Genomic DNA, 25,180 nt, shown 5'->3' with positions numbered 1-25,180 from the left:
AATCCTACGTACGTCACTCTGGACAGACAGGAGAATTACACTACTTTCCCCTCACTCACAGATTTGTTTCCAAAGGAAATGGATGTCTTTGGAAGAGTGCAGTCCCAGTGAGGCTGAAACCACCTTCTTTATGTGTTGGGGGTCAGATATGAAAAAGTAAGATTATAGCCAGGAACAAGTTGTCAAGAAGAAAGGAAAAAAAAATGAGCTACTTATAGTTCACTCAAACCTATCAAAGATGTAAAGATTTTGAATCTCCTTCTAGCCTCTTATTGGGAAGAGTAGTACAATTTTTGTATGCTACATACCCATTTTTTTTTGCCTCTCATAGAACCCTGGAATTCAAAATCATCCCAAGAGTTCCCAGAGAGTTGTTCATTCCTGAACACATTTATTGTCCATGCCATGGGGAGGTAGAGAATAATTTCCTTGTATACTCAGGTGTCTATGGAACTAGCCTTTCATTTTGGAAAGCTGGCCCAGTTGAATGAATGAAAATACATTTGTTTCATGAGACAAGAATAGAAGCAAGCTCTGGAAGAGGATAATGAAGGAAAGGAAGTACAATTTTGCCAAAGATGTTGACAAACCACGGTGAATGCACGCCTAAGAATGAATGCAGGAAAAGTATAAGATAACATATTGGGGGCTCCCACTATATATATGGGGAGAAATACTCACTCTCTCATAAGACCTCCTTACAGTTTCAAAGACAGAGAGCCCCTTGGTGTCTGCACAGGTAGAATTTAGGGAAATGCTCAGCCTACAAAATAGCCTAAATATAATAGAAGTTGCTTACTCCATGGAGAAGAATGACAAATTTTTGGGAGGTGAATTTCTGCTGGAAACTATGGGCTCATTTGCGTTTTTCTAGCCCAATGCTATCAAATTTCACACAAAGCATTAAAAAATAGCTCCCAGAACTATTTGGGTTAGCTTTCAGAAAAGGAGGCAGACTGGTGTTTCTTAGTACATTTAAGAGAAGATTAAAAAACAGAAAGTTATATGAGCATAGATGGAATACAGAAGGATAAATTAATGGTGTTAGCTACCACTTCCCTATTAAAAAAAATGAGATTAAGTTGTTCTTCTCCAGATCATAGAATGCAGACAAAATTCATGAACAAGTACTTCATAGATGTAATATGCAATAAAGTCTGGAGTTCATTTGAGCTCCTGACTGAAGTGAACCATCATACCAGAGAAGAGAAGGATGAAAAGGAGGTTTTTTTGTGTTACTAGTTATCACCAGGCTGGTTGAGAGAGGGGCTGGAGTAGAGGGGAAGCGAACCTAGTAAGCTCTCCTTGAGGACAGTTGGTCTCCTGACTGAGGCTTGATTTGCTTCCTTAACATCTCTGCTGGTAGAAGCTGCACGAGGGTTTTAAGAGACAGAGTTAGATGGCTGCCATTTTAATATCTTCACATTTCCAATTAAGTTGTCAACTACACAAATTTCCCAAAAGCTAGGTTTATATCACAGTGTTGATTAAGAGTCTTGGCACAACTAAGGCTACTGAATTGGCTTCAACCCTGCATGTTAAAATGCTCTTGAATTCACTCCTTCACAGCAAAGAGTCGATTTGGGAGGGTTTGGTAGATTGCCCACTCCTTGGAAGGGGAAATGAAGAATTGTGAAACTAGCATTCAGTGCTCTAACAAGGTGTCAACAACTGACGTGTGTGTAGAAATGACACAAAATGGGCCTCTTGGTCACACTCTCAGCTGTGAGTAAGAGCCTAGTGATGCCTGGATTCAATTGCTAATGGGGTTATAAATACTGTGATGCGTGTCTGCAAGCAGCCAGCCATGCGGAGGCCAGTTTCCAAAGGTGCTTTTCTTTAAGTGACTTTTGCACCAATAATAGGGAAGGTTCCAAGCAGCTGGATTGTTTTTCTCTGTAGCTAGAAGGTGGAAACATAACCAAGAAGTTACTTGCATTGTGGCAAGGCTAAAAATGATTCATACTTTTCAAATATTAAATACTATTAGTTTGGCCTCATAGCCTTGTTTCTCTTGTGTTGCCAATTTCTTCATGATGACAAAGTAGCTGACATGAATGAAAGTTCATTCCTTCATTCAGCCCACTTTCTTCAGCTGAATTGTTCCTAAAGGTACAATAGCTGATATATGAAATGTGGTTTTGATGGCCTTCCAGATGTTCCACACATTTATCAACTGTTCTTAAGAGAGTGCAGAGTAAGGATGGTGTAATGGTCTGGCCACTTCTTCCATTATATCACACCACTTTTCCTTGTATGTGGCTTTTAAAAAAGTACACTATTCAGGGCAATCTTCGACTCTTTTGAATCCAAACCCTAAAAATTGCCTGGTTGAGGCTAAAGTCTCAAGCAGGCCCCAGAGAGCTCTTACTTTGTCCATGCTCATCAGCTCGCACAGCTGTTCCAATTTTTCTGTGCTCAGGATTTACACAACATTGGATTTCACAGTATGTCCATGTTTTGTTAATTAGAAATTAATAAACTAATTTGCAAATTACCAAATCTGATGCTTTTTCTTTCCCTTCCAGCTTTTGGTCATTTTTTTTTTTTTTTAAGAACAGGCAGAATCAAAGAAAATAATGCACAAATCTACTTTATAAAATGATATATTTGATATTTGGACCAGATATTTTTTGGGAAAAAAAGCTATGTATTTTGGACTTCTTTCTCCTCCCTGACACAGAAAGCCCCAAGTTGGTTTTATCTTTATTTGAGGAAGGGAGAGTACTACAAAATAAGCTGATTTAGGAAGTCAGGGAACGAAGAGGTTTTCCTCTTAAGGTTATAGTCTGGTACACAGGGAAAGAGGCTGCAGGTCTGCATTGCTAATTCCCCTTGATCCTTGGACTAGGCGCTGTCTTAGGCTATACTGCTGCATGCAATGTTGTGTGCAGTGATCTGTGTCTATGATGTCAGGCAAGGGAGAAGCAGAAACAGAAATGAGAAAATACAACATTCGAGAAAGCAAGAATATAATTAACATGAAAATGCCCCATTGTGCACAGTATAATCTACAGAGAGATGTACAATCCCAGGCCAACAGGCAAATCTTTTCCAAAAATAACATGACTCTTCTGCTACATCCAATCCTGGTCCTTGGAAGAACCGTAGCAAGGAGGTTTCCAATACCACCCCCAGAGTTTCATTCCTTCCTTCAGTTTCTCCAGTTTCTCCACCAGCATCATATAAGCTGTTCATTTAGGAAATGCCTTTCCTTATGGTTCTTAGGAAAAAAAAGAGGTGCCTAAGGGGGGGCTCAGTAGCTTACTGGGGGGTAAGAGGGGTCCAAGACTAGCACCCAATTTGGCAATTGATTCCTCAACCATACTGCCAATTTGTTTTGGCTAGAACATTTAAAGATGAATTCACACAGCTGGGTTTCTTTATTCTACTTCCCAGATTTCAGAAATTGTTTTTCCATTATTCCTAGGTACTTTTGGTGGGCATTTGAAGAGACATGTCAACTCAAGGATTCAAAAGGCAGCAGGTCCATCATCATCATGATCATCTATTTCTGCTTGGCCACACTTTTCTCTTTCTGTGCCCTCCGCCCCTACCCGCACCATTAAGCTGCCTTTTGTGTTAAAAGCCATACAGTACACCTCCTTCTAACCTCATCTTTGACGTCTCACAGGCCTGATGCTTTTCACCTAACATGTTTATATCATGTTTTAGTGTAATATATGATATACTTGCATGCTTGATGATGATTGCAGGTTACTCATGCAAGAGTCTAAACTGCTATCCAACCATGTCCTCAGATGTAATGACTCCTGGCTAGGAAGAGACGATGTTGCTTCTAAGTCAAGGTTTTTCAGAGCCTGACTAGTAAAGTTGGGTGTGAGTGTCTGGTTAAACACAGAGTAGCAATACTGGCCACTCTCTCTCTAGTTTGGGGAAGGCTGTTCTTAGAAAAGCCACTTAAACCCTGCTTGCCTGAAATGCTCAAGCTGCTTAAGTGGTATACTAACTACTTCCTCTCTATGAAACCTTTAGAGACAGCTGTTGCATTTGACCATAATCTCAATTGCATTTTAGAGGGATAATTTCAAGGGGCTCCAGGTTGTTTTAGATGGCCCACCTTGAACAAGCTCTTGTGAAATTTCACTGAGCATCGACTTCCGTTAGAAACAAAGGCTGTGCCAACACTGCAGTGAATGTATGGAGGGGGCATCCAGATACACAATGCAGGACCCAAAATGGATGAGAATAATGGAGATTCTGCCCTAGTGTCTTAATGCACTAACTTATTATATTTAACTAGTCTGACAAAATCGCCAGGTTTACCAACAGAGCAGGCAAAGTATAGTCTTTAGAAATAGGCATTTTACTGCCAGTGGCTAGTCTGTCCATGTGAATGGAATCCAACTTGGGCTGCCTTTGTCTAATTCTCACATTAAATATTTCCACTCATTCTTCTTCAGCACTGGTTCCCCGAGAGCATGTTCTTGCAGGGTTATGTGGCCATAGTGACAGGCCTGTTTACTGTCAGTGATTTTCTTGTGAGTATCCTCTTTAGAGACCTGAAGTGGACCAGTGACTCCACTGAAAGCACATGCTGCGCTCGCCCATCAAGTCTGTGGGAACCAATGAGGATCTAGACATATGTTGATCTCACTGAACTCAGAGTTGGTCCCCTGAGCATGGAAAAGACAGGCACTTTTCTTCTGCACGATAAAATTAGAAGGAATGTCCCAGAGCACAGGATGACTGTAAGTGGAATTTGTTTTAAATCAATGAATTTCTTAGGTTTTCTTCACAGTTGAGTGAAAATGAAGAGAAACAATATAAGAAAGCAGTATGGAAAGCTTCTGGCTCACGAGCAACTTCTTTTAGTAATGTCAGCTCCTTACCAGCTTTTTTGTTTTGCTTGTCTCATCTCTTATTTTGAATTGGGGGGAGAAAAAAAAAAAGACCCAACCATGCTACCATATTCCTTTCTTTTGAATTATTAGAGAAGGTGGTTAACACCTGCACAAATATGGCCTCTGTGATTTGATTTGATCCTGACTGCATTATATTAGAATACAGGGCTGCTTTAATTAGCTGACTCTATTAGGGAGTCCCTGAGGGGACTGATGATTAGCAGGCAGTCCTGGGGGGACACTCAGGTACCTGGCAAATTGAGAGGTTCTGGGAAAAGGCTGGGGCCGGGGGCAAGGCCACACATGGCAGCCCAATCAGGAAGGGTTTTAAGGTTCTTACCCACCTCTAGACTGTCATCCACCAACTGGAGAAGGCTTGGACCTCTTTCCCTTCAAGGCCGAAAATGGATAGTCTTTGATCCTATTCTCAATTCAAGCCCAGTCCTCTCTCTTCTCCTCTCACAAGATAGATTAGAAGAGAGGTGACTTAAGGAAAAAAATGTCAGGGGAGAGGTCCAAGGTGGTTTCCCTTGTGATTCAAGGGGCAGCGATCATATGGGCTCCCAGGGTCAGAAAAAGCTGCCTGTCCATGATATTCCACTCAAAGCTTAATATTAATGTAATCACCTTCTTTTCATTTTGATGTAAAGAATCTTTTTTATGGTCTTAATTTTTTCAACATCAAAGACTCCTGCTTCACCCTAGGTCACACGCCTGTCAGTGTCATGATGAAAGGCTGTGAGTAGCATTTGCTCTCTTGTCTGGAAATTGCCTCCTGAGGTTGGTGGGAGAGGTACAGACACACACAGTCCCAGAACATGATGCAGAGCTCAGCTGAATGCCAACATGGCCTTACCCATTCACGAACATTCTGAAATGTGAAATGTGCTGGGACTGGGCCACTTGCCCAAGCAGGTACTTTGACCTCCAAGCCTGTGTTGGCTTGGGTATCACTGTTTCTTTCAAGAATAAGGGTAGAGAATTTCTGCTGGACAAGGAAACCACAATGAACTCACATAAAAACAAAAGAATGGGTCTTGCTTAACAGCTGATGTCAACTCCCCGTACAGTAATTTCTTCTCCAGGGTGAAGTTTATGGCTATTTAACTCCCTCTCTACCCATGTACAATTCCATTTTCTGTCCTTTCCATTATATGAACAACAACAACAACAACAACAACAACAAAATAACCATTTCTCTCCTCTGGAAAATCCATAGTCTTGGATGTCTTAAAAAATAATTTTGGTAAGTTTCAACATTTTTGGTGAGAAAAATACTGTAGGATCTTGCCACAACAGGATCAAAATTAAGATCAATAGTCACACCAGCAGTGTGGAAAGATCAAGGCTCGAATCCTCTTAAGGCAATTGTCATAAAAGATCCTTCTCTTTTTCTGTCACAAGTTTATATATATCAAGCTTGGATTAGAAAGCTTGAAATCTCCACTTTTAAACACATTTGGAAAATCTTGGTATTTCTTCTGGTGTTGTAATGGCATGACTTTGGACCTCTACAAGAAACAATCATCAAATATCCCTACAATGTTCCCTTAAACAATTTCTCATTGTTCCCGTGGCTTAACAAGGGACTCCCTTAAGAAGGCACGAGGTGCTTACTGCAATGACCTCAGAAAGAGATGAGCAAAACCAACATTTGGTGGCGTAGCTTCCAAGAACTTCCTGCAGCACTAGTGTTGCAAAAGACGATGCAAGAAAATGCATCTTGCTGCTGTCATTCTCACATGGCTCTGTGTTAGTTAGTGGTCACACTGGCTTCCTTCTGACGCAGTCTTTCTTTCTGTTGTTTGAGGAAAAAAGAGGAGTTTATTATCATTCTTTGTTCTTAATTTTCATCTTTCTCAAACTTTGATAAATTTCTCAAAGTTTTGGCCTAGAATGATGAATAGAGCTGTACTCAATGCCGTAGAAATGAGAGTAATTCTATCCTTCTTTCCTGAAATCCTGTTACCTGCTCCTCCCAACCTATTCCCCTTACTTTCCAAAAACAATGAATAACCAGCTAATCAATCAATGATATCCATCTAAAAGACTGACCTTTACCATGCGAGGCTGGTCTGTTCTCTTCCTCTGTGACAAAGGTCCTAAGTTTGCAGTTACTCGAAGATTCCTCCTACCCCCATGCTCAGTCTACTAATGGAATTAGGGAATGCTTAAGAAATAGTTTCTGGGGAGTCTAGATAGGAAAAAATCACTGTTTCCAAGCTGAATACATCTGCGTATGGTCAAGATGGTGGAACTGAACAAAGGCTATGCAAAATGGAAGAGGAGCAGATTTAATCCATCCACGTAGCATGGAGGAAACTCCCATTTTACCATGGATGTTCTGCTCTGCTCTCCCTGAGCTTCCTGCCCAGGGATAGCCTTCTAAAGACGAAGGACATGAAAGGCTGCTGGCAAGATATAAATACAGACAAGAAAATACAAAACAGAAGCATGGATCCTCACCATTCTAGGACTTTAGAGAAATAAAATATTAAGCATAGTGAGAATGGGTGTATCCCCTCTTGGAGTGAGCACATAAAAGGCTTTTAAAAAAGAAATGGAAGAGGTATACTCCTTTGCATGGGGAGGCCGCTTGTGAACAGATCCTCAGCTGCTTGTGATCTATGAGATGTGATGCACTGAGTTACTAAAGTGGCCTACATGTAAACTCAAGCTGGTGATTTCTAAATATTTTTTTAAAATTCTATTTATTTATTTATTTGACAGAGACACAGCGAGAGAGGGAACACAAGCAGGGGGAGTGGGAGAGGGAGAAGCAGGCTTCCTGCTAAGCAGGGAGCCCGATGTGGGGCTCGATCCCAGGACCCTGGGATCATGACCTGAGCCGAAGGCAGATGCTTAACAACTGAGCCACCCAGGCGCCCCTCAAGCTGGTGATTTCTAAACACCCATCCTGAGTTTGGATCCCATCTCTGACTTGTGAACTTGAATCAGGAATCAGTTTACGAGCTCTTCCTGAATTCCCACCCAAATAAACAACAAAAGAAACAACCCTATCAAGTTGAGGACTGCAACTGGGAGCTAGCTCACAGTGGAGGTCACCTATAAAAAATGCCACAGTAGGGGCGCCTGGGTGGCTCAGTCGTTAAGCTTCTGCCTTCGGCTCGGGTCATGATCCCAGGGTCCTGGGATCGAGCCCTGCATCGGGCTCCTTGCTCAGCGGGAAGCCTGCTTCTCCCTCTCCCACTCCTACTGCTTGTGTCCCCTCTCTCACTGTGTCTCTCTTTGTCAAATAAATAAACAAAATCTTAAAATAAATAAATAATAAATAAATAAATAATGCCACAGTAAATAAACCCACTGTTTCCCCTTTGTCTCCAGGGCTGAATCCATTCTGCGTCCCTGGAAATAAGATTTGGCCATAAAAGTTAGGATAGAGGCCCAAATAAGGGGGCTGGGGAAAGGGGTGTAGGAGGACTAACGAGGAAGACAAAAGTCAGGGTTGAACCCATTGCTACCGAAAATCATACAAGTGAATGTACTGAATACACCACTGAAGGGGCACACAGGATGTGTCCATTCAGGAGCTACGTGCACTAACTGCAGCTTTTCCTGCTCAAGCTGTAGGACCCCGACTTCTCCACATCTCACTCAACATTCATTTAGCTGCTGATGGGGCTGTTATGAGAGACACCCTAACCAATCAGCAGAAAAAAGAAAATCTCACTTCACAACTTAAACCTCACTTAGACGGTCAAAAAGTTTAAAGAGCTGGCAAATGGTCCTTGTAATTCAAAAGGATAAAAATAAGTAGCTGTGGGATACCAGGGCACAGGGGAGGTAGGGTCTGAAAATCAAACTGAGGAGAGCAATACTCCCATTTACCACTCACTGCTGTTCTCTAGGGAAGTGCCAACAAATGCTGCCAAAATTTGTAATAACAAGAAAAACAGCCAACATTTTTAAGCGCTTATTATACGCCAGACATTTTCTATGTCTCTCCGTTTCCTCAAAATCATCCTAAAGCAAAGGTAGTATTATTTCTCTCTTTTCCCAAAATAAGCAAAGTAATTTCATGAAGGTTTTACAACTAGTAAGTGGCTAAGCTGGGATTTGAACCCCAACACTTTGGGTTCCTAACCATTTAGCTATTCCGACTACTGTCTCTAACGTATAGGTAGAGCTTCATTGTGAACCTTCCCGAATGGTACTATGGACTTCCCACAGCTGGGAAGACAGACTAGCCTCCAAGTTTCTAGCTCCTGGAGAGACGTCAGGGGATCAAGAGTCTGGGCTGGTCTCTGTTACTCATTTGCAAAGTGATCCTAGGTAGGCTGTATCTTTCTGCATCTCGGTTTTCCCAATTATCTAAAGAGTATAATCTCTACCCCTTTCTTAAATGCTCAACTATTTCAGGAGAAATGTGCTTTGACATAAGGGGATGCTGGCCTGGGGTGTGGAAGGGTGTGAGATGGCAAGTGACTAAATTTGCTTGATCAGGAAATGATCTGTGTTGGGTTTGCTGGGAGAACACAGTAAGTCGTGTTTTGTTCCTCACTCCCTTCTTACCTAGGCTACTCTGGGATGGGAACTGAGAATCTGGATACTACTCATTCCTCTGAGTTTTATCCTTTAAATTCAGACACACTCCCAGATGCACCTCAGTTATAATGAAAAATCTTGAGGTTATGTTGAAACATGCGTCTCACCAGACTAGCCGTGGGATTGATTTTCTTTGTCTCTACTTTCTTCTCTGATGTCAGCTTGCTGACTGATTCCTGAGCCATTTTCAATCTGAAATCGAAACAGGGAGTGGGGAGGGGAGAGGGGCAGAAGAGGGAGAGAGAGAGAGAGAGAAAGAGGCCAGGTTAAACAGTATCCAAATGCTTTTGAATTAACCAACTGACAGTTTGGAAATAAAGAATGGGTTCTCAATGCCTTTAAATGATCAAATTTGAACTCTAATCAGATGTGAAGGCATGTTTTCTAGATTATCAAAACTGAATTTCCTTCACTGGCTGAGGGTCTCACCTAGATGACCTCAGGTGACCAATGCAGGAGCTTCTTCGGGTCTATGGTATGCTAGGTGCACTCACTTTACTCTCAGAACACTTCAAGGCTCTCTGGCTTGTGATCCACTCAGTAGATAATACAGAGACAATTTTGAAAATTTTGACAGTTTTGAGGAAACATATGAAAACTACAAATATTAAAATATACCAATTCATGTCAATAAAGTAAAAAGGCAACCCATAAGATGGGAGACAATCTTTGTAAATCATATATCCAATATGGGACTTGTATTCAGAATATATGAAGAACTCTCATAACTCCAATAAAAAGACAAACTGCCCAGTGAAAAAACAGGCCAAAGATGACATACAGAAGGCTAATAAGCCTATGAAAAGATGCTCAACATCATTAGTCATCAGGGCAATACTAATCAAAGCCACAAGATAACACTGCATAGGATGGCTGGAATTAGAAAGAAAGATAGTAACAAGTAGGTACAGAGGTGGATGAAATTGGAGCCCTCATACATTGCTGAGGGGATTAGAAAATGGTGTAGTTACTTTGGCAGTGTTTCAAAATGTTAAGCATAGTTTTCATATGACCCAGCAATTCCATGGCTAGGTATATAAATATATTGGCACATTCAAGAAAATGAAAATATATGTTCATACAAAAATTTTCATATGAATGTTTATAGCAACATTATTCATAATTGCCAAGAGAAGAAACAACAGAAATGGATAAACAAAACGTGGTTTATCCACACAGTGGAATATTACTGGGCCACGAAAAAGAACGAAGTGCTGATACACGCCACAGCATGGAAGAGCCTCGAAAATCTACATATCATATGATTGCATTTATAGGAAATGTTGAGAATAGGCAAATCTATAGAGATTGAAACTGGATGACAAACCAGAGGTTGGGGTGGGGGACAGGGGGGACTGACTGCTAATGGGTAAAGGGGTTTCTCCTAGAATTAGGTTGTGGTGATGGTGGCACATCCTGGTGAATATACTAAAAACCACCAAACTGCACACTTTAAACGGGCAAACTTCACAGTATATGAATTATAGCATCATATTTGCACATCCAGTAGTTACACAATATCAACTCTCATTGAGGACATGGGGAAATGGGAAGTGCCAAACAGTTCATTAGGGAGGAGTGTAGATTGGCAGAGCTGGCTTTGGCAATATCAGGTGAAACTGAGAACATGCACACCCTGTGAGCCATCAGTTCCTTCTAGGGAGAGAACAAGAAGAAACCTACATATGTAGACACAGGGCTTTCTCTGGGGCAATATATGCAATAATGACAAATTGGAAACAACCTAATGATTATGATCCTTAGAATAACAGATAGATGATAACAGCAAATAATACCAGCTAACATTTATTGGGTGCTTACTCAGTACCAGGTACCATTCTATCTGCTTTACTTGAATTCAACCATTTAATTCTCACCTGGCCTGGTGAGATGGAAATTTTCGATATTGCTATTTTATAGGTCCTAACCATCTTACAATGCTGCTTATATACTGTGCTCATTTAGTGGAATATGGTATAACTGTGAAAAGGAATGAACTAGATTTACAAACTCAACAATTACAGATATCAGAAACATGGTACTGAGAGAGTGAAGAATTCTGTAGAGTGATATATTGAGGAGGCCATCTAGCATGATGGTCAAGAGCTCGGGCTCCAGAGCCTGATGGTGGGATTAATTCTTGGCCAGGCTGTGTGACCCCGGGCAAGTAACCTCTAATAATAATAGTGCTGCTCCATAGTCATTGAAAGGACTGAGACTATCTCTACTGCAGCTCCAGGCACAGTGTAATCACTCACTATAGGTTTCCTACTGTTGTTACTGTGTATGTGGTACATATACAAACAGTATTCACAAAACAGTATTGTTCATGGACGCGTGCATGTGTGTATAAACACACATACAAACACCTACCTATATTTATATAGAGACTGGAAAGATACTCACTAGTTTTGTGATAGAGCTTATCACTAGAAAAAATGGAAGAAGAGATGGCATTGGGTCAAATAGAATTTCACTTTTATCTATAATATTTTGTTTTTTTATTATAAAATATTGAATATGTAGCAAAATGTTAACAGTTAATTCTAAGTGGTGGGAATATGGATGTGTTATATTATCCTTTGTATGCTTCTTTATTTTCAAATTTTTTTAAAAATTCTTTTTAAATATTAAATAAAGATCTAGCAACCTAGACATTTAAAAAAATGAACACGCTTTTGCTTCAGGGTCTCAAATGAAAATCTTTTGCTCAATATCAATCACATACTTGCTTAATATCAAAGAAGTAGCTGAGTGCCTTATTTCTTCACTTAGCTAATTTTACACAATTTACTTAAAATCCATGTTTAGTAATCCAATCTCCCTGCCCACATGCACAAGTAAGTTACAATGAATTCAACGTGCTGACTTGTGTATCAGGAACGAAATAAAAATGAGACAAGATGAGTAATGATTTATATAACCTAAGAAATACATCTTCAGAGCTGCCTGGAGAATGGGCGCTTCTCAACACTGACATAGGTCTGAGAGGATACACCACTGAATGTTTCTAAATGTTTCCATTTGCAGCAATCACTATGACTATACCCATACAAGAAGAGAATGCACCCAAAGGATCAAATCCAGGTCAGACTACATCCGACCCTCTGACTATTAAGGGACTTGCAAATCAAGATGATGGTGCCGTAGATGAGGTCACAGTTTGTAGAATTGCCTCTTCTTGGCTTCTCTCTAGCAAGATGTGTTTTCAAAGAGCACATTTTATCACAGTGACTGTTTAATCCCAATTCCAATGAAATGGTTTGGAGTTACTATTGCCCCCCAGGCCTCCTTACTTTTAGGGAGCTTTTGGTGGGGGTCATCTTTTGCTTTAGTGGTTCCTTTCCCCCTGAGGATTCTGGTCTCTTGTTTCGAAGTTGGTCTTGGACCATGCTCCTGCTCAGCACTGCCTTTCCCCAATTCCCACATCCCTCGGCAGCCCTGGAGCCACTCTCCATGTTCTCAGCAGGTCAGAGTGATGCCAGTGGTTGGGGGTGCGGAGGCAGAGGGGAGGGGAGCCAACCTAAAGTCTTGTCCCCACAGCAAACATTTTGCTACTGGTCAGTGATGGCTCTGAAGACTACAGGCAGTCACATACACACCCCAGACTTGCCAGGACAACTCTGATCCCAGTGACTCCACCCTGCTCTTCTCCAAACATTCTCCTTCCATTTTATTATCTCCCTTTCACAGGGCGCTCTTAGAAGTCACAACGGGGTGGGAAGAAGGCACAGCTTGGTGGCACTGAACTTCGGCATCGGCGAGACTTGATTCTACCTCTCGCCAGTTACTAGAAGACTTGGAGCAACTTAATCGACATTTCTAAATTTCAGTTTCCTTATCTATAAAATGCAGGTCAATGTCAACCACACGGTATTACTGTGAAGATTAAGTGAATTAATATATGCAAAACAGTTAGTATACCAGGTATATAGCAAGTGGTCAATAAGGGATAACCGTTATGGAATCTTCCATCACAGAGGTAAAGGAATTTCTTTAGAATGCATGACAAGAGTATCTGACTACAAATGAAGTAAGTGGCACTATTAGCAAAGTACTATCTTGCAGGAATATCATTAAGATGTATCCTGAAAGCAAACCAAAGAATTCATTTTAACTTTTCAGATCTGAACACAGATTCTAAAAGTCGTATCTAGGGATGCCTGGATGGCTCAGTCAGTTAAGTGTCTGCCTTCGGCTCAGGTCATGATCCCAGGGTCCTGGGATCTAGTGCTACATTGGGCTCCTTGCTCAGCGGGGAGCCTGCTTCTCCCTCTGCCTGCCACTCTCCCTTCTTGCGCTCTCTCTCTCTCTTTAAAAAATAAAAAAAATTAAAAGCCATATCTAGAAGCTGAACTTTGGTGTAGGTATGGCAAAAATTCCTCAACCAAATAAAATAAGAGAAGCTACAGGCATACCTTGGAGATATTGTGGGTTTAGTTCCAGACCACTGCAATAAAGCCAATATTGCAATAGAGTCAGATCAATTTTTTGGTTTCACAGTGCATATAAAAGTTATATTTACACTATACTGTAGCCTATTGAGTGATAACATTATGTCTAAAAAATGTACATACCTTAATTAAAAAATACGTTATTGCTAAAACATGCTAACCATTATCTGAGCTTTCAGAGAGTTGGAATCTTTGTGCTGGTGGAGGGTGTTGCCTTGATGTTGACGGCCACTGAGGGTTGGGATTGCTGTGTCAATTTCTTAAAATAAGACAACAGTAAAGCTTGGCAAATCAGTTGACTCTTCCTTTCACGAATAGTTTCTCAGCAGCATGAGATAGCATTTTACATTTGATAGCATTTTACCCACAGTAGAATTTCTTCCAAAATTAAAGTCAATCCTCCCAAACCCTGCTGCTGCTTTATCAACTAATGCTATGTAATCTTCTAAATCCTTAGTTGTCATTTCACCAATCTTCACATAATTTTCTCCAAAAGTAGATTCCATCTCAAAAAACACTTTCTTTGCTCATCAGGAAGAAGCAACTCATCTATTAAAACTTTATCATAAGATTGCAGCAATTCAGTGACATCTTCAGGCTCCACTTCTAATTCTTGTTCTCTTGCTTTTTCTACCACATCTGCACTTATTTCCTCCACTGAAGTCTTTTTTTTTTTTTTTTAAGATTTTATTTATTTGACAAAGAGAGACACAGCGAGAGAGGGAACACAAGCAGGGGGAGTGGGAGAGGGAGAAGCAGGCTCCCCACTGAGCAGGGAGCCTGACGCGGGGCTCGATCCCAGGACCCTGGGATCATGACCTGAGCAGAAGGCAGACGCTTAATGACTGAGCCACCCAGGCGCACCTCCTCCACTGAAGTCTTGAACCCTCAAAGTCATCCATGAAGGTTGGAATCAACTTCTTCCAAACTCCTGTTCATGTTGGTATTTTGATCTCTTCCCATGAATCACATATATTCCTAATGGGATCTAGAATGGCGAATCCTTTCCAGAAGGTTTTCAACTCACTTTGCCCAGATCCATCAGAGGAATCACTATCTATGGCAGCTATAGTCTTAGGAAATGTATTTCTTCAATAAAAAGACTTGAAAATCAAAATTACTCCTTGATCCATGGGTTGCAGAGTGGATACTGCGTCAGCAGGAGTGAAAACAACATTCATCTCATTGTACAGCTCCAACAGAGTTCGTGGGTAACCAGATGCATTGTCAATGAGCAGTCATATTTTGAAAGGAATCTTTTTTCTGAACAACAGGTTCTCAACAGCAGGCATAAAATATTCAGTAAACCATGTTGTAAACAGATGTGCCATTATCAAGGCTTTGTTGTTCCTTTAGAGAGTACAGGTGGAGTAGATAGAGCATAAATCTTAAAGGTCCTAGGGCTTTCAGAATGTTAAGTGAACAGTGGCTTTAACTTCAAGTCACCAGTGGCATTAGCCCCCAACAAGAGAGTCAGTTTCTCCTTTGAAGCTTTGAAGCCAGGCATTGACTTTCCCTCTCAAGCTATGAGAGTCCTAGATGGCATGTTTTTCCAACAGAAGACTGTTTTATCTATAATGAAAATTTGTTGTTTAGTGTAGCCACCTTTATTAATGATCTTAGCTAGCTCTTCTAGATAACTTGCTATCCCTTCCACATCAGCACTTGCTGCTTCGCCTTATCCTTTTATGTTATGGAGATGGTTTCTTTCCTGAAACCTCATGACCAACCTCTGCTAGCTTCCAACTTTTCTTCTGTAGATCCCTCGCCTCTTTCAGCCCTCACAGAATTGAAGAGAGTTAGGGTCTTGCCCTGGATTAGACTTTGACTTAGGGAGTGTTGTGACTGGTTTGATCTTCTGTCCACACCACTCAGACTTTCTCCATATCAGCAATAAGGCTTTTTCACTTTCTTATCATTCATGTGTTCACTGGAGTAGCATTTTTAATTTCCTACCAGAGCTTTTCGTTTGCATTCACAGCTTGGCTATTTGGTGCAAGAGGCCTAGCTTTTGGCCTATCTTGGCTTTTGACATGCCTTCTTCGCTAAGCTTAATCATTTCTAGCTTTTGATTTAAAGTGAGAGATGTGTGTGTGACCCTTCCTTTCACTTGAACACCTAGAGGCCATTGTAGGGTTATTAATTAGCCTAATTTCAATATTGTTGTGTCTCAGGGAATAGGGAGGCCTGAGGAAAGAGAGGGAGATGAGGGAACAGCTGTTTGGTGGAGTAATCAGAACACACACAACATTTATTAAGTTCACCATCTAATATGGGCATGGTCTGTGGCACCCAGAACAGTTACAATAGTAACATCAAAGATCACTGATCACAGATCACCATAACAAATATAATAGAAATGAAAAAGTTCAAAACGTGAGAAATACCAAAATATGACACAGAGACGTGAAGTGAGCAAATGCTGTTGGAAAAATGGCGCCCATAGACTTGCTATTATGATGCAGGGTTGTCACAAGCCCTCGATTTGTAAAAACACGGTGTCTGTGAGGTGAAATAAATTATAATAAAACAAAGTGTGCCTGTATTAAAACGTCAAGACAAAGGCTGCATTTGTTCCCTCACATTTCTCTTCTTTAAACTTCCTGGAGGTAATTAAGTATAGATAAAATTTAAATTTCAAATATTATAGAACTTCTGAGCAAGCATATTTTTTCACATTAACTTTCTTTTTTTGATCACCAAAATATTTGTTCCTTATAGAAAAATACATTCAAAACTGTATTTTCAATTTACTATATATTTAAAAATATAAAGTTAGGCTCACTGGAAAGTTTAATATTTTTCTAAGATATTTAATATGCCAAGACCTAATTGGGCCAGATAATGAAAATTATCACAGGCAAAGCTCTCAGCAAGGTTGTAGGTCCACGAGGGTAGAGATGATAGCTATATTTTACTGCAGAACCCCCAGCCCTTGATATGGTACCTGGCATGGATATACGTGCCATAAATGAATGGAAACCCATAGAACAAAGCTGGGGGAAAAAATCCTTTACTTTCCCCAAATACTGCTCCCTTGATTTTCTTGAAAATGCAGAGCCCATGAGATTTAGCGGGCATTGCAACCCATGCAGTGACATGGGGCCAACAGCTCTGCTGTCACTGGCTTGAAATTCGGAGTTTTTCAACAAGGGGCTCCACATATTAAGTAGTTGGTCCTGCCTAAGACTTTCTAGGACATTTAAAGTCATTTTATTAACGAAGTGGACTATTTTTCAACCTTTTTTTCCCCAGGGCACATTATTACATAAAGAAAGGTAAATTTGGTTGGAGAGGGTTGGTACCTCCCCTCGAGGGATCACTCATCTCACGGCGCTGTGATCATTTTCATGCCCCGCCCCCTTGCCCTTTTACACTGGATTAGAGCTTCTCTAAAGCTTCTCTAAAGCTCTAATCGGATGTCACTGCCTGTCTTTCCTCAGCATTTTGCACAGTGCCTGGCATATAGTAAGTGACCAATAAATACTGAATAAATGCATGACTAAGTGATTAATCTCTAAACTGTAAAAGCTCCGGCAGCAGGAAAGGTTAGGGGAAAATATTCAAATCCATCAAGGCCCACTGAAGTAGAAAGTCCCTTCATGTCACCTGAAAAGAACATCGCCAATGCTTAAGACTGATCCTGCAAGATACCAACCAGCAAATTCTCACTAAATTTGCTATAGGTCCTTGGCGTTAAAGCCCACATCACTTTTAGAGGGCAAGGTGTTTGTCAGCCGCTTTTGTATCATACCTCTGAAAAGAAATAAGCACTTCAGTATCCTGACAATCTGGCCATGTTATGTACTATGGGACGACAGAGCACATAGGTAGGTCTTCAAAACTGCTTTGACCTGGTGAGTCAGTCCATCTGTCTTTCAGATGGTCTCCAAAACCTGTGGGCACAGTGTCATATTCTTACTGAAGGAGCCACAGGAGCTCCTGCCATGGAGCCTATGAAATGGACTCCGAATCGATGTTTTGGAAATTATGTGGGCAGAGACCGCAACGCAGAGGTCTGCACTGTGATCAACTTCAGAGGGCTTTAAATAAATTTAGATGAAGTTTTCAATCAGCCGCAGGAGGCTTAAGTAAGTTTGAATTCAGTTGCTGACGTTTGTACACGCAGAGACTTCGCATACGAAGTCAGTGTTCTGACCTCTCTCACACGATTGGAAGGTATGGCAACATCGAGTGACATTTCGACACAGCTACCTCTGTTTGTGGCACCTCCTGTCACTCCCTGGCGTCCGGCAGTCCTGGGGGTCAGGCGGGGCCATCGATCAGCTTGTCTGCACAGATGGCTTTCTCACACCCAGGGCACTCCACTCATCATTGCTGCCTGCCTGAACTCTCGAAGCTTCAAAGTTTTGGCTGGGAGACTTGCTGGAAGGCTAGTGTGACAGTCCGGGAGTGAAGGGATGAGAGCTCAGACTACTGAAATAGTCTTCTAATTGATCTAGTTCCTTCCCTCCATCTCACTGAGGAGTGGGGTCTCAATCAGTAATGCATGACCCTGAGAATGCCACTTCCCTTCTAGAAAACTTTCAGTGATTCTCAATCAACTAGAGCCGGGGTTAGCAAAGGGTTTCTGCAATGTGCCAGATAGTAAATATTTTAAGTGTGTGTGTGGTTTTTTTTTTTTTTTTTTTTGGTAAGACAAGTTACTTTATTTTTCTTTAATATCTGAATTGCAGCTATATCCCAGACAATTCCAATATGGATCATTTGGGCTATACAGGCTCTACATTTAAGATCTATAAATATTATCAAATTGCTGATTTTAAGGGTATATTGCCTTAAAAGTAGAGGCCATCCGGTTTTAAGGTTGATCTATAAAATGGAAAATAATGCAGAGCAGTTAAGATCCTTTTACAATAGCTGAAAGATTGTGAATGGGAATTAATACTGATTTTCTATAGTTTTTTTCTAAGCATTTTTATTATTTTATTATTATTTATTATTATTTTTATTATGCTACATGAATTTCAGGTGTACAACACAGTGTTCCAACATCTCTATAAATTACCCTGTGCTGCCCACAAGTGTAGCTACCATGTGTCACCACAGGACGCTATCATGAAGCACTGACTCTATTCCTTATGTTGTGCCTTTTATTGCTGTGACCTATTCACTTCATAACTGGAAGCCGGTATCTCCCCCTCCCCTTCACCCATTTTGCCCATCCCCCCATTCCCTCTCCCCTTTTGGGCTATATGATCTCTGTGACTACTCAGCTCTGCTGTTGTAGTGTGGAAGGGGCCATAAAAAAAGAGACGAATGAACAGTAGTGCAATGCTGTGTTCTCACAAACCTTACTTACAAAAACTGGTGGGGCGCCAAATTTGGCCCATAAGCCATAGTGCGCTAACCCCTGAACTATGGTATAGGATTCAAATTCCCTACCCTGGCAATCAAAGTTCCCCCTGTTCTAAACTAAGTTTCCTTGTCTATCTTATGTTTTCAGACACAGATCTGGTTTTATATTTTCCTTGGACAAATCACTTAACCCTCTGAGCCTCAACTCTGTTAAAAGCAGGAATAATACCACACCTGCTTAACACCACTGCTGTGAACGGTGTATAGGATTACCTTTCAAATACCCTTTCCTTCCCCTCCCTCATGGGCTCCCGGTCCCACTCGCTGCTCCTTGCAGCAAGCTTTTCTCGCCTTGGCCTGTTGCTCTTACTGGTCCCTCAATGACTTTCTTACTCATTTCCATGAGTTCAAATTCTTCCCATTCTTCTGCTCTCTGCTTAAGTGCCACAGTCATGAAAGCTTCCTTCATCTCTCTTAGCCAGAAGTAATTGCTCTTTTCTCAAGTGAAAGAGCACTTTGCGTCTCTCTTCAGGCACTTAAGGACTTTTCATCTCAGGGCTGTATAGGTGTCTGATTTCCCTTAAACCACGGGAACCACTTGAGGACAATGGTCATGCTTTGTGCATATCTGGGTCTCCTCCTTGTTCTGACATCAAGCGCTGTGCCATGCACAAGTCAGTTAGCAAATATCTACATGACAAATGATTGGCCCACCTTAACAGGTCTAAATGTTTAGTAAATACCCAGAGTTGTAGAATAATTAATTTTTATGTTTATGCTTTGGGGGGGGTGGAGTAAAAACGTTGACAAATCTAGTTCTAGTTACTGATGAGCTGATAGAGTCCTGAACAAGCAAAAAGAAAGGGCGTTCAAGGCCACCCAAATGTGCTAAAATTTATACATGTCAACTTATGTATACATTCCAGGATTCCTAAAAGTATCCACATGACATCCTCCAAAAGAAGACTGAGGCTCAGAGAGGTTAATACAACTTTCTCTGAGTCTGGAATTTGCATCTCTCACTTAGGAGCTAAGAGCTTTTCTGCTTTAGTTAAAGAGAACTGGTTAGATAGTTGCTACCACCTACATGCTCAATCTCCCTCTTAGCTCCATTGTGTATGGATTGGTTTTTGGTTCTGGCCTATGTGTTGGTTCTACTTTTGTTTCTGGTCTAAATATTTACTCTAGAAAATCACACCTAGTACCTCATGATTACCCACAGGCAAATACCTAGACTTGATCTCAAAGTTCCGTGGCACTCCCTCCAAAAAAAAAAAAAAAAAACAAAACACAAAACCTGAAATATAGGGGAAAAAATCAGACAAAGAAGTTAGAGAAAGAAAATAACTATTCTTAATTCATAAATGCCTCAGTAAAATTGACTATTAAAACCCTTATCTTTTTTCTTTCTTTCTTATTATAATGAATCTCCAAAGAGTTATTGAGGGTCCTGGTAAATTTTAAATGCTGCCAAAAACTACTGAGGAAAGATGCAACTATGAGATGGGACTGGGACCCATGTCTTCTGAGGTTCCTGCTTCGTCCTTACTCTATGGATGTGATCTGCAACCTTGGTTTCCTATTAGAACTATCTGGGGAGGGAAGTCTGCTTCTGCTTAGAATGTAGAAGTGTTACAGAACATCATTCCCTTCTATCACTGAAAAGAGATGGATAATCTACAGAATCATACTTTTTTTTTCACCCATCAGAGATCTGGGCTCACAAGGCAGCTAAGTACAATACAAAGAGTGACATGCCTTTCCATTCACAGGCTTGGGTTCCCCACTATCGCAAACTCATTTACTGGGAGAGTTTAAAACTGGGTATACTTTGGGCTTTCTACAGGCTGCTTTGTATGCCCACAGCTAAATCAAACCAAGTCAGGACCCAGCCATCGATGAGACTGCAGGAGGACAATGTCTTTATTCTTTTGACATCCAGCATTTCACTGGTTCATAGTACACAAGGCAGAAAATACTGAAATCATCATACAGTTTATAATAAGAGAAGTGCTTTCATTTATGGCCATAGGAATTGAGCACACCAGCCAATCAAGAGCTAAGTGAGAAATCCAGGAGGTGGGCTGTTTTATACTCCTTTCACTATGGGAAGACCAATACTTTAGAGCAGTGTTTTCAAACTGTCTTCCAAAAAGCCTTAACATTCAGCAAAGATGCCTCAGCGAGAGGAGGAAGATTTAGGGGATCCTCTAGATCCCAACATCTGCAAACTCTGCTTCATCTAGAAAAGCTTCATTTTTTGTTTTGTATATGGGGGTTTCATGTGTGTTTTCATTTGGACAAAAAGAGCTCAGTCTAAAAAAATTAGAAAACCCCAGTGTACGGACTTCAACAGAACCTGTCAAAGCCTCTAGGGGGAAAGAGAGAAAAAAAAAAAAAAATGAACAACCTTCTCTCTAGGAGAATGAGCTAACAGAAGTCTTCTTCCTAAAGAACTGTCCAGGAACAGCTCAGAGCTGGACAACAGATTAAGAGGAAAATGCCTTTTAAAAGGACAATTCTTATGATAGCCATGGCCACCAGATTCCAGCTTTGGGGCTCTAATAAAATATCAAATCGTTAAAAATCAAAACATGGCCAGTTCTACCACTCTCCTCTGCTTGTTACTTTCCAGATACATTCTAAGGTGGTGTGATCAACAGTATCTGACAAATACTCACAGACAGGAACTGTGGGGAAAGATCCAGGTGAGCTGAAATGAGGGGAAAAATAAGAACCACTGGGCCACCCACTGACTTATTTTTCATAAAGGTAGGAGTTACCTCACATTTCAGTATGGTTCATTTTTTTTAATGGTCTTGCTTAGAATTTTGCTTGATCTTCCTGATTTCAGTTCTATTCTACTCTCCAATTTCTATTTGCTTTCTTTGCTTTTAAAACCCAGAATGAAAATGAAACGGATTCATCTAATTACACCCTGCCTAATGTTCCTCCCAGTTTAATTCTGTGACTACAATTAATGTTTTATTGTTTTGTTTGGGTTGTGTTTTTTTGGTTTTTTTTTTTTTTGGTCATCTGCTCTTTCCTGGTCCAAATAACTGTCTGAATTGTAACAAGACTGTCAACTTATTAACTTTTGAATAACAAGTATGAGGCTAGGGTGTATGTATATATACGTATATATATATATATATTTTTTTTTTTTAACTTGAAAGATGATTTTATCATTTTGTTTTATAGTTTCAGGCATAGAATTTAATGATTCATCCCTTACATATAACACCCAGTGCTCATCACAACTGCCCTCCTTAATACCCATCACCTATTTAACCCATATCCTACCCACCTCCTCTCTGGTAACCATCAGTTTGTTCTCAAGAGTCTGTTTCTTGGTTTGCCTCTCTTTTTTCCCATGTTCATTTGTTTTGTTTCTTAAATTCCACATATAAGTGAAATCACAGGGTGTTTGTCTTTCTCTGGCTGATTTATTTTGCCTAGCATAATACTCTCTAGCTTCATCCACGTCGTTGCAAATGTCAAGATTTCATTCTTTTTTTATGGCTGAGTTATATTCCACTTTATCCATTCATCAGTCATTGGGCATTTGGGCTCTTTCCATAATTTGGCTATTGTTGGTAATGTTGCTATAAACACTGGGGTGCATGTATTCCTTTGAATCAATATTTTTGTAAAATACCTAGTAGTGCAATTGATAGATCAGAGGGTAGTTTTTTGTTTTTTGTTTTTTTAGATTTTTATTTATTTATTTGAGAGAGAGAATGAGAGACAGAGCACGAGAGGGAAGAGGGTCAGAGGGAGAAGCAGACTCCCCGCTGAGCAGGGAGCCCGATGCAGGACTCGATCCTGGGACTCCAGGATCATGACCTGAGCCGAAGACAGTCGCTTAATCAACTGAGCCACCCAGGCGCCCAGAGGGTAGTTTTATTTTTAATTTTCTGAGGACACTTCATACTGTTCCAGAGTGGCTGTACCAGTTTGCATTCCCACCAGCAGTGCAAGAGGGTTCCTTTTCCTCCTCATCCTCACCAACAGTTGCTGTTTCCTATGTTGTTAATTTTAGTCATTTTGACAGGTGTGAGGTGGTATCTCATTGTAGTTTTGATTTTTATTTCGCTGTTGATGAGTGACATTGAGCATCCTTTCATGTGTCTATTAGCTATTTGTATGTCTTCTTTGGGAAAATGTCTACTCATGTCTTCTGCCCTTTTTTTTAACTGGAATATTTGTTTTTTGGGCTAGGTCATATATTTTTTAAAAGATTTTATTTATTTATTTGAGAGCTAGTGAGAGCATGAGCAGGGGAGAGAGGGAGAAGCAGACTCCCCCGCTGAGCAGGGAGGCTGACTCGGGGCTCGATCCCAGGGTCCTGGGATCATGACCTGAGCTGAAGGCAGACGCCCAACTGACTGAGTCACCCAGGCACTTTTTTAAATGAAAAAAGTCATGCAGGCAATTAATTGGTATCTGGATATAACTGATCTCAAATCATGGCTCAGCTTGTGGTCTGTACTCTAAACAATGGGGCTAATTTTAGTGTTTAAAAATGAGTAAATGTTGGGGCACCTGGGTGGCTCAGTCGGTTAAGCACCCAACTCTTGATTTCAGCTCAGGTCATGATCTCAGGGTTGTGGGATCCAGCCCTGCCTTGGGTTCCATGCTCAGTGCTGAGTCTGCTTGAGATTCTCTTTCCCTTTCCCTCTGCCCCTCCCATTCATGCTGTCTCTCTCTCAAATAAATAAATCTTTTAAAAAAATGAGTAAATGTTCTGGAAAAGCAAAACTACGGAAATAGTAAAAGGATCAGTGGTTGCCAGGGTTTTGAGGGGGAGGATGAATAGATGGAGCACAGATTTTTAGGGCAGTAAAAATACTCTGTATCATATTATAATGAAGGATATATGTCATTATACATTTATCCAAATCCATAGAAAGTACACCAACAATGAACCCTATAGTAAACAAAGGACTTTGGGTGATTATAATGTGTCAATATAGGTTCATCAGTTGTAAAAATGAACCGTCTGGTGAGGAACGTTGATAAAAGGAGAGGCTGAGCATGTGTGGATGCAGGGGGATTATGGGAAATCTCTGTACTTCCAATTCTGTTGTGATTATAAAAGTGTTCTAAAAAATAAAGTCTTAAAAAATCAATGACTTTGCTTAAATACAGGTTAACATTTACATGATTTGACTGATACCTGTGATTCCTTTTGGATTACAACGGGCAATCCTTGGTTAAAAAAATCTTTAGTTAAAAAAAAAGTGCCATTCTGATGAGTGATGTTGATAATGAGGGGACTATGCCTGGGTAGGGACAAGGGGTATATGGAAAAATCTCTGTACCTCTCAATTTTGCTGTAAATCTAAAACTGCACTAAAAATAGAAAGTCTTTTAAAAAATGAAAACAAAAGGGTAAATGACCCCACAAAATATCATTCTGTTTTAAGTACCTATTGGTGATATTTGTTAGAAGTTCTCTTAAATGACATTGACCAATTCATTTCAGCAAGTGGAAAATATATAATCTAGTAATATTACCAGGGCATACTTGTAAATATGTCACTCGCTTTTGTCGTGCAGATGACAGGACCAAGGAAGTGACTTCAGGAGTACGGAAGTGGAGTTTTTGCCTATGATGCCACCGGCTTCAAAGAGGAAGCGTTGTTAGCCAGCCGGTATGGTGTGACCTAAAACATTAATCACTGCATGCAAGCACATGCCTTCAATGAAGGCATTCAAAATCAATGGCATCAGAAGCATCGGTAGATATAGGGAAAGAAAAAAGAGGCACTGCAGGGAATACAGTTCATGCCATTCATATTGGTAAAAACACGAAATCTGACCAGCTGTAATGTGAACCTGTTTAAGGAAGACTTAATATCACTCATCACTAAAGACAGAAGGTCAAAGTAGTCCAGAAAGGGAACAAGGCAGGCTCCGTGCACCAGCGTGTACAGAAATGTGCCTCTACGTCAGCATGGCATAGGGAATACT

At 40.6% G+C, this 25,180-nt stretch overlaps 1 protein-coding gene across 2 annotated transcripts in view; it reads right to left on the bottom strand.

Moving 5' to 3' along the window:
* Positions 1-2,610: 2,610 nt before the first annotated feature.
* Positions 2,611-25,180, bottom strand: part of FMN1 (formin 1) — a 283,684-nt gene continuing 261,114 nt past the window's right edge. For both annotated transcript variants that reach the window (XM_034994221.1, XM_034994220.1), the window contains exons 16-17: positions 9,539-9,623; positions 2,611-6,663 (exon numbers count right to left, since the gene is read on the bottom strand). In XM_034994221.1, the coding sequence (XP_034850112.1) occupies positions 6,619-6,663; positions 9,539-9,623 (130 nt within the window). In that variant the 3' untranslated portion in view covers positions 2,611-6,618. The remainder of the gene's footprint in view (positions 6,664-9,538; positions 9,624-25,180) is intronic.

The sequence above is a fragment of the Mirounga leonina genome, unplaced genomic scaffold (genome assembly GCF_011800145.1).
Source record: "Mirounga leonina isolate KUSES-001 unplaced genomic scaffold, KU_Mleo_1.0 Mir_91, whole genome shotgun sequence".
NCBI classification, from domain to species: Eukaryota; Metazoa; Chordata; class Mammalia; order Carnivora; family Phocidae; genus Mirounga; species Mirounga leonina.
Note: the sequence above shows the minus strand (reverse complement) of the source record. Positions and strands in the feature narration are given on the sequence as shown.